Source organism: Balaenoptera acutorostrata, chromosome 3, assembly GCF_949987535.1.
Source record: "Balaenoptera acutorostrata chromosome 3, mBalAcu1.1, whole genome shotgun sequence".
NCBI lineage: Eukaryota > Metazoa > Chordata > Mammalia > Artiodactyla > Balaenopteridae > Balaenoptera > Balaenoptera acutorostrata.
Genome location: NC_080066.1, coordinates 63632928 through 63645083, shown reverse-complemented (window position 1 = coordinate 63645083; position 12156 = coordinate 63632928). Strand labels below are relative to the sequence as shown.

The window sequence follows — 12156 nt, the reverse complement described above, 5'->3', positions numbered from 1 at the left end:
GTGCCAGGCCTCCCCTGAGGGGCTGAGTCAGAGCACTCGGTCCCAGGACCCCCTACCCCATAGTGCACACTCCTGCAGCAACTGGGGACTGGCTAGGAGGTGACAGAAGTTTGAAAGGTTGGTCTGCATCCTGGTTTGGGTCCCCACCCTGGGAGAACTCCTGGTACCCACTCCCATATTTGGGGTCCCTGAGTCTCCCTTCACCAGCGCCAGCAAAGAACACACATCCCCCTGTTCAGGCTGGCGGTAGGTGGCAAGCCAGTTGGGACTCACCGACAGCACGACCAGGCAGGCGTGGTAGAGGCCGGGTGGCACGCTGGAGCGGCAGGAGGGCACCAGCCTGCAGAGCGAGTGAACGCTGGGTCACACCGAGGTAGGGAAACCCCAGGTGTGCAGCCCAGTCTGGGGTTCCAGGCTGTCTATACTGGGGTTCCACCCACCACCTCCCTTGACCCTCTGATCTCTCCTAGACAGTTCACCTTCTCAGGGCCGTTCTGGGCCTCTCATGACCCTGCAGTGTGCCGGTCCCATGCCCAGCTCTGAGGTTACAGGGCTGAAGGAGACAGGGGGCTCCCAGGGGAAGACATGGGAGAAACAGAATGGGCCAGCTTGGCCTTTCTATCCATCAAGGCCCACTTCATTCCTCCCTCCTCCAGGAAGCCTCCCTGACTGCTCCAGGCCTCAGATCTCTCCTCAGAACTGTGGCTGAGCATACTGCCTGGGTCCGGCAATCAGCAACCGGTCCTACGATTTGTCCTTCACTCACTGGAATCCAAGTCCGGTCTGTGTCTCTGACTGGAATGATCTACCTTGGTCTTCCAGGATTTATGTCTCTTCTTTACCTGTTTCATTTAGGGCTGAGTCACGTGGCAGAGAAAGGTATCAGGTAGGAGCCCTGAGCTCAGGGCTGGACCTGAACCTGGGAGAGCTGATACGACTGGGTTCCTGGGGGAGGGGTAGACCTCTGGGTTTGCCCATTTGGAACCTGGGAGCGCCAGAAGGAGGTAACCAGTGTGGGCAAGGCCACCAAGTTCTGGTGGGTGAGGCATCAGAGGAAGCCCTGCAGCTGGGCCCTCCCTGCCGCAGGCGGGGCTCACCCACCCCGCTGGGCTCCTTCCTGCTGTGTGGAAAAGAGGGATCCCAAGGGTGAGCCTGAGTGCTCTGTGCTGGAACAGCCCGACCTCCCTGAGCTTGGAAATCCCAGAGAGCGAGAAGCAGGAAAGAGCCCGGTCACATGGGCTTGTCCTTGGGGTGGAGGGACAGAAGAAGTCTGTTTTGTGCAATTTCTTGGCCAGGGCAGAGCCAGCCTCTTCCCAAAGCGGTAGAGTAGGTGCCATGTAGGGGATCAGGTTCCTGCTGTCTGAGCTCAGGCCTCACACTCCCCACTTGCAACTCTGAGGCATTTTACTCGAGTATGTGGGGTGGGGTTTGGGTGAGGCAGGGCCCCTCACCAGCCCCAAGAGTTCAGAACCACCACTCCAGGCCCTCTCAGCCTGCATCTCGTCACCTGACAAAGTTGTACTCAATCCTGCGCCCCCCACCAGGCCCAGCCAGGGCAGGGGCTCCGCAAACTGTCCCTGGAGCAGCCTGACCATTTCCCACTCACCCCAGACCAGGAGCCACCTTCACCTCCATGGACCCCCTCCAGGGCCCTGTCTGGGGGCATCTCTGGCCCTTTCTGTACCACCCGGGGCCCCCCATCTACCCTTTACTTAGCTCAGTTTGGCTGAGGCTCATGGACCCTCAAATGTTTGAGGTCTGAGCGACAGAAATTTGGCTGAGCAGATGTTTGGCTGACAGCTCGTGAACCCATGTTTTGTGCTGTGGGACAGGCAGGATGGCACAGACACAGAGAACGCTGTGTCAGGGAGGGTGGGAGCTTGATCCTTGAGGGGGCACAAGCAGATGCTAAAGGATGCAGAAAAGGGAGAGAAATTTGGGGCGAGGGCTCAGAGGGGGTGGTACTTGAGTTTGAAAGATGGTGGCATCTCTTTAGGCAAATAAGGGGCAAGGGAGCTCCATGTAGAGGAAAGAGCATGAGAAAGTGGAGTGACAGGCAGTAGACAGTGTGGTTGGGGCCAGGCAAGGTTTTCAGCTTGATGACAGCGCAGAGGGCAGGCTGAGAGCCAGTAATAGCAGGCATGGGAGGCACTAGGGAGCCACCGAGGGCATTTGAGCAGGACAGTGTTCTGGATTTTAGGAGATTTCTGTGGCTAGATTTGAATAACAACAACAACAGTAACTAGTATTTACTAAGCATTGAGTAAGTGCCAGGCACTTTCTATGTATTAACTCAGTTAATTACCTAAGAGGTGGGAGCTACTAGTATCCTCCTTGCATAGATAAGGAGAACAAGGCTCAGAGAGGCTAGGTATCTTGCCCAAATCACACAGCTAGTAAAGCACCAGAGCCAGAATTCGAACTGAGGTAGTCTGACTTCAGCAGCCGCATGTGACCAGGATGTGAGAGGCAAGGAGTACGTGGAGGAAGATATTAAGTTGAACCGTATGAAACTGCCATTTCTTTCCATCAAAAACAGTTGAATATCAGCATTTTCAAATGGTTCAGCATAAATAGTCACGGGGGAGCGGAAATGTCAGGCAGTATCTCAGAGGTATTTAGGTAGAAGACTTTACATGCCTTAATGTAGAGGAGCAGAGGGAAGGGGAGTTTCTGGGATGACTGTAGGGTTCTGGGCCTTATTCCAAGACGAAGAGTGAGGACAGAGTCAAATGGAGCCCAAGGAAGCTGAGGCTTGGTCTTGGGCAATTCAGAGGTGGTGATGGGCACTCAGGGACAGAGGCCGGACTGCAGTATGGTGAGGACACTGAGACAGAGAAGAAGCAAGACAACTGTTTCTAGAAGTTTGGCTCTGAGTGAGAGGTTGCAAAGGGCCCCATCCAGAGGGGAGGGCAGAACACATCTCTGTGGGTGACAGGGAAAGGCTGACTGTCTGGGGCGGGGGTCTGTGGGTCTGTGGTCCCCGGGAGGCCTGGAGCCCTGCTGCCTGACCCTCTCCCTGCTCCCACCGCAGAAGGGCCTGCAGATCACCCTGGCGTTGACCTCACTTGGTGGGAGGGCAGGCCAGGAAGGAAGCCTCCCAATTCCGCCTTCCAGGCAGCCCTTTGAAGTGGTGGGGAGGTGACTGACATCCTGGACAGCTGCCACAGATGTATTTGTATCCCCAGGCTCTGGCTGGGAAGCTCGGTATTGATGATATGGGTGGATGACACACGAGCACATGGCAAGTAGGGCCCATAACCTGACCAGAGGAGCCTCTGGGGGTAGGAAAGAGCCAGCTCGGCTTATACACATCAATCCTATGTCCACAGAAGACCCCAGACAGGGCATCCCATCGCCATCAGACTCACCCCCGCCCCCAACCTCTCCAACCAGGTCCTGGCGCCAAGGGGGCACTTGGATAAATGTGACCAGGAGATTGAGTCCATTCCAGACACTGTCACCCACAACCTCGACTCCAGCCTGCTGGGGCACGCTGAGGTACAGGCGGGACCACTGTCCAGAGCTCCTCAAAGCTTTGGTGCACCACCTCGCCGGGGTGTCTGACTCACACAGGGAGAAGTGAGTCCAAGTTTGCCTCCTTGGGATTCCCCTGGGATCCCAGCTTCCCACTCCCACCTTTGGCAGGAAGCTCGACTTGGTTTGGCCAAGTAAGTAGATTCAAATAAAGCTCTTCATTCTTACCTGCAGTGGGAGAAGGGAGCTACAAATTCTAGATGACACCCACCTTAGGGGCAGTACTCCTCATCACCTAGTCCCTGTCATGCACCCAACTTTATTCTAAGGCCGTATCTAAATACCTGAGCCACAGAGCTGGCTGCAGGCGCCTGGCCCCAGCCAATGCCTGGGCCCTGAAGTGGCTAAGGACACAGCTTCAAATTAGGGCCTTAACTCAGGTCAGATTCTGTGTCCTCTTGGGGCTCCTGGGCCCCTCTCCATTCTGCTGCTTCTCCCACCTCACACATACACAGCAGGAACCTGGGGAGCCCTGGGCTTTCGAGGTCATCCAGGGAAGGGGAAGAGGGCACACTTTTGCTGACAGCAGGGCTGCTTTCCAGGTGGTCAGAACCCCGAGTCCTCCAAACAACATCTCCTTCCCCCAGGCCTGGGTGGGGCCTCCATCCCTGCCGGGTGACCCCAGCCTGGCCAGGCCACAGCCCTGGCCCCTGGGGAGGCACGCGAGCATTTTTCCCTTCTCCTGTTTTGGTTGTTGATGGAGAACAGATGTGCACACATCTGGCAGGGCAACCCCCAGCCTCACCTTTCTAGTTCCCCAAACCTTCAGACAGAGAAGGGAGGTAGGAGATGGGTCCGGGGCCAGGGACAACAAGGGGAGATCTGGGCTCTGGGGCCCACGCAGGCAAGGTGTCCTTGGCAGCATGGGGGCACAAGGAGGCCCAGCTCCTCTGCCAGGCTGCCCAGACTAAACAATGATAGAAGGGATCTGGGCAGAGGCGGCTGTGGGCCGAGTCCTCAGGCCACACTGGGCTGGGCTGAGGCCACCTCCCTCCCCTGGGCTGGCCCGAGCACTCCTGCTGAAGAGAACTAGGGCCTCATCTTCACGGAGCCTCAGACCAGCCAAAGCCAACTGGGGCGGCATGTTTCCTCAGACCTACCCCCGCCCCAGGCCTGCCCAGAGAACCTGACGCTTGCTAACAGCACACCCCAGATGGTCACCACAGGGGCCAGTAACACCTTGAAGGCAGGCCCGACCCCCTCAACCACTCACCCAGGACTCTCCACCCTGGTTACAGGCCAGAGTCACCAGGGAGCCACCCCAGCCCAGCTGGATCTGAGTTTGCAAGGATGGGGCCCAGGAATCTGTTTTTTAAACACACCACAGGGAATTCCCTGGCGGTCCAGTGGTTAGGACTCAGTGCTCTCACTGCCGGGGCCGGGGTTCAATCCCTGGTCAGGGAACTAAGATCCCACAAGCCGCACGGCACAGCCCCAAAAACTAAAATAAAGTCAAAAAAACCCAAACACACCACACAGGTGCTTTTTAGGTGACTAGCCTGGGCCAGGTCCTCCACCTCAAGTTTCTTAACACCAGGGCAAGGGCTGTTCTCACCTAACAGGCGAGGAGACTGAAGCCCAGAGAGGCTGTGACTTGCCAAGGGTTCACACAGCAAATGAGCGGCAGAGCCCCTCTTAGCAGCCCTTGCTCAGGGTCTTCCCCACGCCCCCCATCAGTAACCTCTGCCACACCCCATGTGCTGGCCGACAGAGCCAGGGGTTCCAACTCACCCTTCCGGCTCGAGCTCCTGGCCACCCTGGGGCTCGTCGATGTACCAGCTGCCGTAGGAGTCATCGTCGTCTGTGGCCCCGGAGGAGGTCTGGTTCCCTGCTGCCTGGGTCGACATTCTCTGGCCCTTTTCCTCTGACCCCCAAACCAGAGGGAAAAAGCCACTACAGATGTGAAAAGAGGCTTAGGAGGGGAAAAAAAAAAAAAGAAAGAAAACCCAAACAAAGAAACGTTTCTCTTTAATCCTAAAGGTTACTTTCTTGCTTTTAGCTCTCTGGGAAAAGCCCTCCTGGGAGTGAGGGCCTGGGCCGGCTGGCACAGGAGAAGGGGAAGGGCTTCTCCTGTCCCCTCCTGTCCCTTCCCGCCCAGTCTCGCGAGGTCCTGCAGGAGGTAGTTATCCCTTGGGGATGGTGCCCCCTCAGGGTCCTTGGGCTTTTGCCGGAGCAAAAGACACCCCCCGTCTGTCTCTCTCTATGACTGGCCACCGGTAGGTTTTGACTCAAAACACCATTTTCAAAGAAGTTTTGTCCAATCCAAGCTGCCCGCAGAGAGCACCCCCTTCCTTCCCCCTCCTCAAGCCCACCCAGATGGACCCACAGACACACACTCAAGGAAGGACCAGGGAGGAAGGAGCTGCGGAGATGAAAGGGTAGGCGGGCAGCAGGCGGGCTCAGCACAGTCTGCCGGCCCCTCCCAGCTGGGCTCCCAGCCCCTTCCGCTCTCAGGGGTCCAGTCTAATCCCCCCTCTTTGTTCAGGCTCCCTCGAGACCATCCCCCAGCCTCAGTCTGCCCCTCGCTGGCCCCCTTGGGCCTCAGTGATGGGAATACACCGTGGTCCTCACAAGACCCCCTCCCGGAGGTGGAGGTCTCGGCCCCATTGGCGGCCTGAGCCTGGGAGGAGTGCGGCCAGGAGGGCCGGCACCTGACTGCACGCACCTACCTGCCTTCAGCGCCTGCCCCAAATCTCGCACACATCTGCAGGGCCCTACAGACAAGTCAGGCATTCCAGCAACCCAGGGAGGCTGCTGGGCCGGGGCCAGAATGAGGGGAGGGAGCCCATCCGTTCCTTCTCCTGGAGGAACATGTGTCTCCCTGGTAAAATCTTTTTGTTTCTCCAACTTGATTTCACAAGGAGATAACTCACCCCCACAAGGCAGAAATTAGTCCTTTAAACATGAACCAGACCCACGGGTAGGCAAGAACCCTGCCTGCCTCCTGTTCCTCCCGGAGTGTGGGGTGAGAGTGAGGGTGAGGAAGGCAGGGACTGGGCAGGAGATGAAGGTTCCTCTCCCACTCCTGGCCCCCAACTGGGGGTGGAGGTATGGCAAGATGCAGACAAGGCAGAGAGCAGTTCTCAGGCCCCCTATCCCTGGGTGGGAGTCAGGCCCCCTGAAACTTTGAGGGTCCCTGTCCTTCCAATACCCCACAGGGTGCCTTGGCCATGGCCCTACCCAGCTAAGGCATTCATTCAACAAGCTTTTCAAAAGGACGTTCATCCATTTATTATTTTAACATAAATTCATTGAACACCTACTAAGTGCCAGCACTGTTTGGGGTCCTGGGACGGGAGAGTCTACAGTTCAGGGGGACACAGCCAAGTAGGTAAATGACCTCGAATCTGAGGGTTACAAAGGGAAGGCACAGAGTGCCCTGATGTATACCACAGGAAACTGAATTTGGTCTGAAAGAATGCGGGGCGGGGGTGGTGCGGTGTGTGTCTTGAAAAAAGAAACCTTTCAGTGGAGATTCGAGGGCAGGGAAAAGTCAGCTGCACAGGGGGGTGGAGTTGGTGGGTGGGGTGGGTAGTGGAGGGAAGAGTGTTCCTGGTAGAGGGAACAGCATGAGGGATGCTCAGAAGGGACAGAGTTTGAAATCCTAAAAGCTCCCCATCCAAATTCTGTAGCCAGGCTCACAAGGCCTTCCAGAATTAGGGCCTGAGGGCTCTGTTGGCTTTGGTTCCTCCCCCTCCTTCCCAAATGACCCCTCTTCCAGGAAGAGGGCTCTGGCCTCCCCTCTGCCACCGCACAGAGATGTCAGCATGTGCTGACTCAGAGCTGAACCTGAACTTTGTTTGATGCAATGCAGGAGCCCACACTGCCCATCTGATCCCAGGGATCAGGCCTGGCTATGATCTCCTGAGGGCAGAGTTCTACCTCTTCTCCTCCTCCTCCTGCCTCCTCCCCCTGATGCACAGTACCCAGCACCGGGGCCACAGGGACTTTCTAAACTGGGTTTGGCAAAGCCATTGCTAGTTCTGGTGACCATCGCTCCTCCACGGGCCTGTCCCGTGCAGGCTGCTGTTTCTCCAGCCAGGTTTCCAGAGCCCTCTGCTCCAACACCAGAGCCCTGCATTCCCTTCACTGCACAGGAGTCCTAGACCCATAGCTTAGGGAGCAACTCACTATCTGATTTTAAATCCCCCTCATGATTCCTCCAACAACTGGACTCTCCAGTCTGTGCCGGGGAGCTCACTCCCTCTACAAGGTAGAGAAGTTCATAGCTGGATAAATCCCTGTCCGAAACTGCTTTCTACTCTGCAGGGAGCCTGAGTCTGCCTCCTCAGTCTGGTTTGTTCATTACCTCATTTATTCCACAGATGTTGACTGCATGCCGATTATGTGCCAGGCGAGGTTCTCCACGCTGAGAATATAGCAGCGAGCAAGATAGATAAAGTCCTGTGCCCCAGGGAACCTCATGTGTAGTGGGGGGCAGGGGGAGACAAAACATGTGTCATGTGTGCTGAGAGGGAAAATACAGTGGGATACGAGAGGAGAGACAGACAGACAGGAGTTGGCTATTTTAGGCAGGATGGTGAGAACAGGCGCAGTTGAGAAGGTGATATTTCAGCAGACCCCTGAACGAAGCGGGGCGGTACCCAAATGGGCACTGAGGAAAGACATTCAGGCTGCCTGAAGGAGACTCCATCAGCCTCAGGGGCTACAGCGAGGCTGGCAGGGAGGGGCCCAAGCTAAGTCCAGGCACAGTCCCTTCCCCACTGCACTCTTCCCCGACCCAAACACTGCTCTGCCCCCAAAGAGACCGCAAGTGGAGACAGCGCCTCCCCCCACCCCCACCCCGGGCTAGCCCAGTGCCCATGGTGCCACCTCCCTCCTTACTGGGGAGATGCAGAGGCCACCTTCAGGGAGGCCCTAAGCAGAGGTGAGGAAGTGTGAGCTTCGTCTCTCTCCCCAGGTACTAGCACAGCGACAGAGGGCAGTCTTTTGCTCAGTACCTCTAGTCAGGGCCAGGTCGAAACGGGAGGAAGCAGGTCCAGAAGGAAAGAGCTGGGTTTCTATATGGCAGGGAGAAATGCCCTGGTTGGGGAGGCAGCCTACCTGGGTTTGAGCCCTGGGACTGGCTGTGTGACCTTGAGTGATTCCCTTGGCTTCTCTGAGTCTCAGCCCTGCCTCTCTCCCAGGAGGGATAGGTTATCCAGCCAGGAGCTTCTTTGATTGTGGGCTCTCCTCTCCCCAAGGCCCCCACTCCCTGCCCTCAATGACTTCACGGCCCAGGAATGTGGAGCCAGCACACCAGGCACTGGCTGTAGTAAGAAGGTCAAAGCCACAGAGAGCAGCTGTGACTGCCCAGGCGTCCCCCATTGTCTTCCACCCACCCTCCTGGCCCCCAGCTCCCCTATCCACTCTGGTGGGGGCAGGGAGGCAGGCTGGGTCAAAGATCCATGGCTACTAGGTGGCTGCGTAGCTCAGGCTGGGAAGGGGACTCCACTCCTTGAGCCCAAAGTACCTCCTCAGCTTGAAGCTAGGAGAGCTCACATCTGTGAAATGGAAGGTTACCTCTGAGGTGTTAGGAAGGATGCCACCTGGCCAGACTGCAAGCTGGCAAGGAAAAGTATTGAGAGGAGAAAGATGGTAATAATGTGCTCCTAAAGAATTTCTCCAAAGGCCTGGCGGCAGAGTCCAGGGCCTACCCTCTGGAGTTGGGCCTACCCTTTATAGGGGGACTCGTATCCAAAAAAGTCAGAGACCTGCAGGAGAGGAGGAGCTGGCCGGTGGAGTTACTTGGAAGACAGACAGTAAAAACTCGGAGAAGGGAGAAGAGAGGAAGAAGAATAAGGAGATGGACTGAGCAGTCTTGAAGGCTTCCTGGAGGAGGGGGCCTGGAGCAGGGCTCTGAGGTCAGACAGGGTCAGCAATGGCAGCAAGAATGAGGTGTAAGTGTCATAGGAGAGTTGAGAAGGGGAGTCTGAGAGGCAAGGAGAGAGCAGGGCAGGGCTCAGGGCTGCCTCGCTGTGCCCTCGTGAGCCCACACGGGCACGTTCAGATGAGGCTGACACCAACACCCAGGGAGCAGCCCAGGCCAGTAGTGCTCATAGCTGGGGGTGGCTAAGTCCTGCTCACTCTGAGAGGGGGGTCGCAAAAAGCCTCTGGGCTCTGAGCAGACGAAGGCCATCTGCCATCTGGGCCTGGCACGGAGCTCCCCTTGGGCTGGAGTTGGACCACGAAGCCCTCAGGACAGGGCTTCCTTCCTCCCCCTGTTTTTGTTCAAGTTGATTAAATCTGAGGAATTTTGGCATCCAGGAACAGAGGCCCACGTGTGTGCCTTCAGTAGCCTGTGGTTATCAAAATCCTCAAAGGGTAAAGTGCTAAGCTTAAAAGGAGCTGACAGTGGGCCTGAAGGAGCGAGGAAGAACCTCAGAAACACCCCCAAGGACTCCCAGATCCTCCAGAGCACCTCCAGAACCTCAGCAATATCCCCAGAATTTTAGTAGCACCACAAGAACTCCCAGAACTTCAGTATCACCCACCATGAGCCCCCAGAACTTCAGTAACACACCAGAACTTCTAAAACACCTCAGAACCTCGGCCCACATTCCAAGGACCCTCAAACTCTGGCAAATCAAGCACTGGTAGGGGAAAGATGGTCAAAACCATGGTAAACAGTTGCAAAAGGCCCAGAGACCCCTCATTGCTCACCACCCTCCCATCCCAGCTTTTGGCTCTCTGAGTCCAACTGCACCCCCCCCCAAAAGTTCTACAGCACCCAAACCTCAGTAACACCCAGAGCCTCAGCAACACCTCAACCCCCAGCAGCACAGCAGAGAATGGCCAAGGGTTGCCTCAGTCCAGGAGTGGGGGATGGCCCCTGTGCCTGCCTGTGCAGCCCAGCCCGCCATGAACCCATGGATAAGCAGCCAAGGCGGGTTCAACCCCATGTGGACCAGTGAGCTCTGGGTCTGCCCCCATCTACACAGCACACTCACATACACACATATCGAACTGCCCCCCGGCACACACAGGCGCCTAATCCTGGCTCCAGACCCAGCCTGACCCCATTCAGTGGCCGGAAGGCAGTGCTGTTGGCTGCTAAGCTCACGACAGGAAAGTGTAGATGGCTCTCTGCCTCCTACCTCCCTTGCCATGTGGGAGCTTCAGGAGCATCTAAGACATGCCTTTCTTAGAATTCTCCTGCCCGCCTCACCAAAAGCATCATCATAGCATGAGGGATGTAAGCCAGACTGCTCTGGTATGAGTGTGGACACCGGTGAGGAGAAGGAGGGTAGCCAGCTGTTCCAGGGGAGCAGGGTGTTCTTCCCCTCCCAGAGTGCCAGGCTAGAACTGATTCAGAGGAGGCAGGTTTCAGCTCAGGACAAAGGTAGCTTTCTTTGTCTCACAGAGCAGTGAGCCCCCCATCAGAGGAGGCAATCAAGAATAGGCTGGTAACATCAAGATGCCTTCAGAGGAGGACTGGCCAAAAGGCCATGAAGATGCACCCAGCTATTAGAAGCCTGGATTCTCCCTTCCCAGCACGTCCTCCCTGGGATGGTGCCACCATGGTCTGGTCTTGAGATGTGGGCTCCGTGCTGCCCTCCTTCCTCACTGAGGACACCGACTGCTGGGCAGATCCCCTGAGTTCTCTCTCCTTGTTCCCTGCTGACCACAGGACAGGGCTCTCCATCAATCTCTTGCCCACCAGCAGATGCTACTCAGACACAACTCTTCTGATGTCTCCCTGCCTTTTGGAGCTCGTACTAGCTCCCCAGGGTCCCCCAAGTACAGCCATCTCCAGGTCTCCAACCTCATCCCTCAGAATTGCTCAACCCTACCATTCTTGCCCCCTTCCTGCCCTACACCTTTGTTTGTGCTCTGTCCTACCCACCTCGCCTCCCCCCCTCCACCGCCGTGCCTTTTCCTTGCTCCCTCACCTGTCCGGATCCTACCTGGCCCGCAAGGCTTGGCTCCTGCCCCACCTCCACCAGGTGTTCTCTTGACCTCTCCCTTCTGTATCTCTTCCTTCTCCTTAGTGGTCACCCTGGGAAGTCCTGTGCCTCCAGGCAGACAAGGTGCTCCCCACCCCCTGGGGCCTCCTCCTCTGAGCGCCAGCACCAGCTCTGGCTGGGATCCCGGAGGGATGGCTGGTTGTGCAGTCTCAGCACTCGCCCCTGAGCAGAGTCCCCAGCACCTGCTTTAAAAGGTGTTTGATCTCCTCCTCCCAGAAAGGCAGCTCCCTCCTTCCCACCAGCTCTGGCTCTGCCCCTCCTCCCGCCCCCCCAGGCCTTCCGCCTGTGATTCCGGGATCAGAGGAGCCCACCCCACCCCCACCTCGCCAGCTCAGGCCCACAGCCCAGCTGCGGCCCCACACAACACACAGGGCGGCTTGTCTTTGGCGGAGACTCTCCAGCCCCCAAACCATTTGCCCGAAACTTGATCTCCTTGGCCCTCAGAGTCACCTCAGTGGAGAAGCCTGCACAGGGCTTTAATGGCTGAGTTTCCCCAGCTGTGGCCCAGGATGGGCTAAGGAACCCCCTACCTACCTTCATTTGTTACCATCCATCACTCCTGGGGAGCCATTGCCTGATGAATTGCACCAAGCCGGAGGGGAACCACCAGCTAAGCTTTTAATAACCCGATCAGCAACCTGCTGCTGCCCAA

The 12156-nt window shown here is 57.0% G+C and overlaps 1 protein-coding gene across 10 annotated transcripts in view; it reads right to left on the bottom strand.

Annotated features, from left to right (window-relative positions):
* STRA6 (signaling receptor and transporter of retinol STRA6) overlaps positions 1-11651 on the bottom strand; it is a 28934-nt gene extending 17283 nt beyond the window's left edge. The window contains exons 1-4 of one of the 10 annotated variants that reach the window (XM_007197719.2): positions 8602-8710; positions 7847-7906; positions 5269-5430; positions 274-340 (exon numbers count right to left, since the gene is read on the bottom strand). In XM_007197719.2, the coding sequence (XP_007197781.1) occupies positions 274-340; positions 5269-5430; positions 7847-7851 (234 nt within the window). In that variant the 5' untranslated portion in view covers positions 7852-7906; positions 8602-8710. Of the gene's footprint in view, positions 1-273; positions 341-5268; positions 5450-6206; positions 6611-7846; positions 7907-8601; positions 8711-11429 lie in introns of those variants that run through there. The other 9 variants (XM_007197726.3, XM_007197727.2, XM_007197721.2 and 6 more) reach the window with 9 other exon arrangements.
* Positions 11652-12156: the final 505 nt, after the last annotated feature.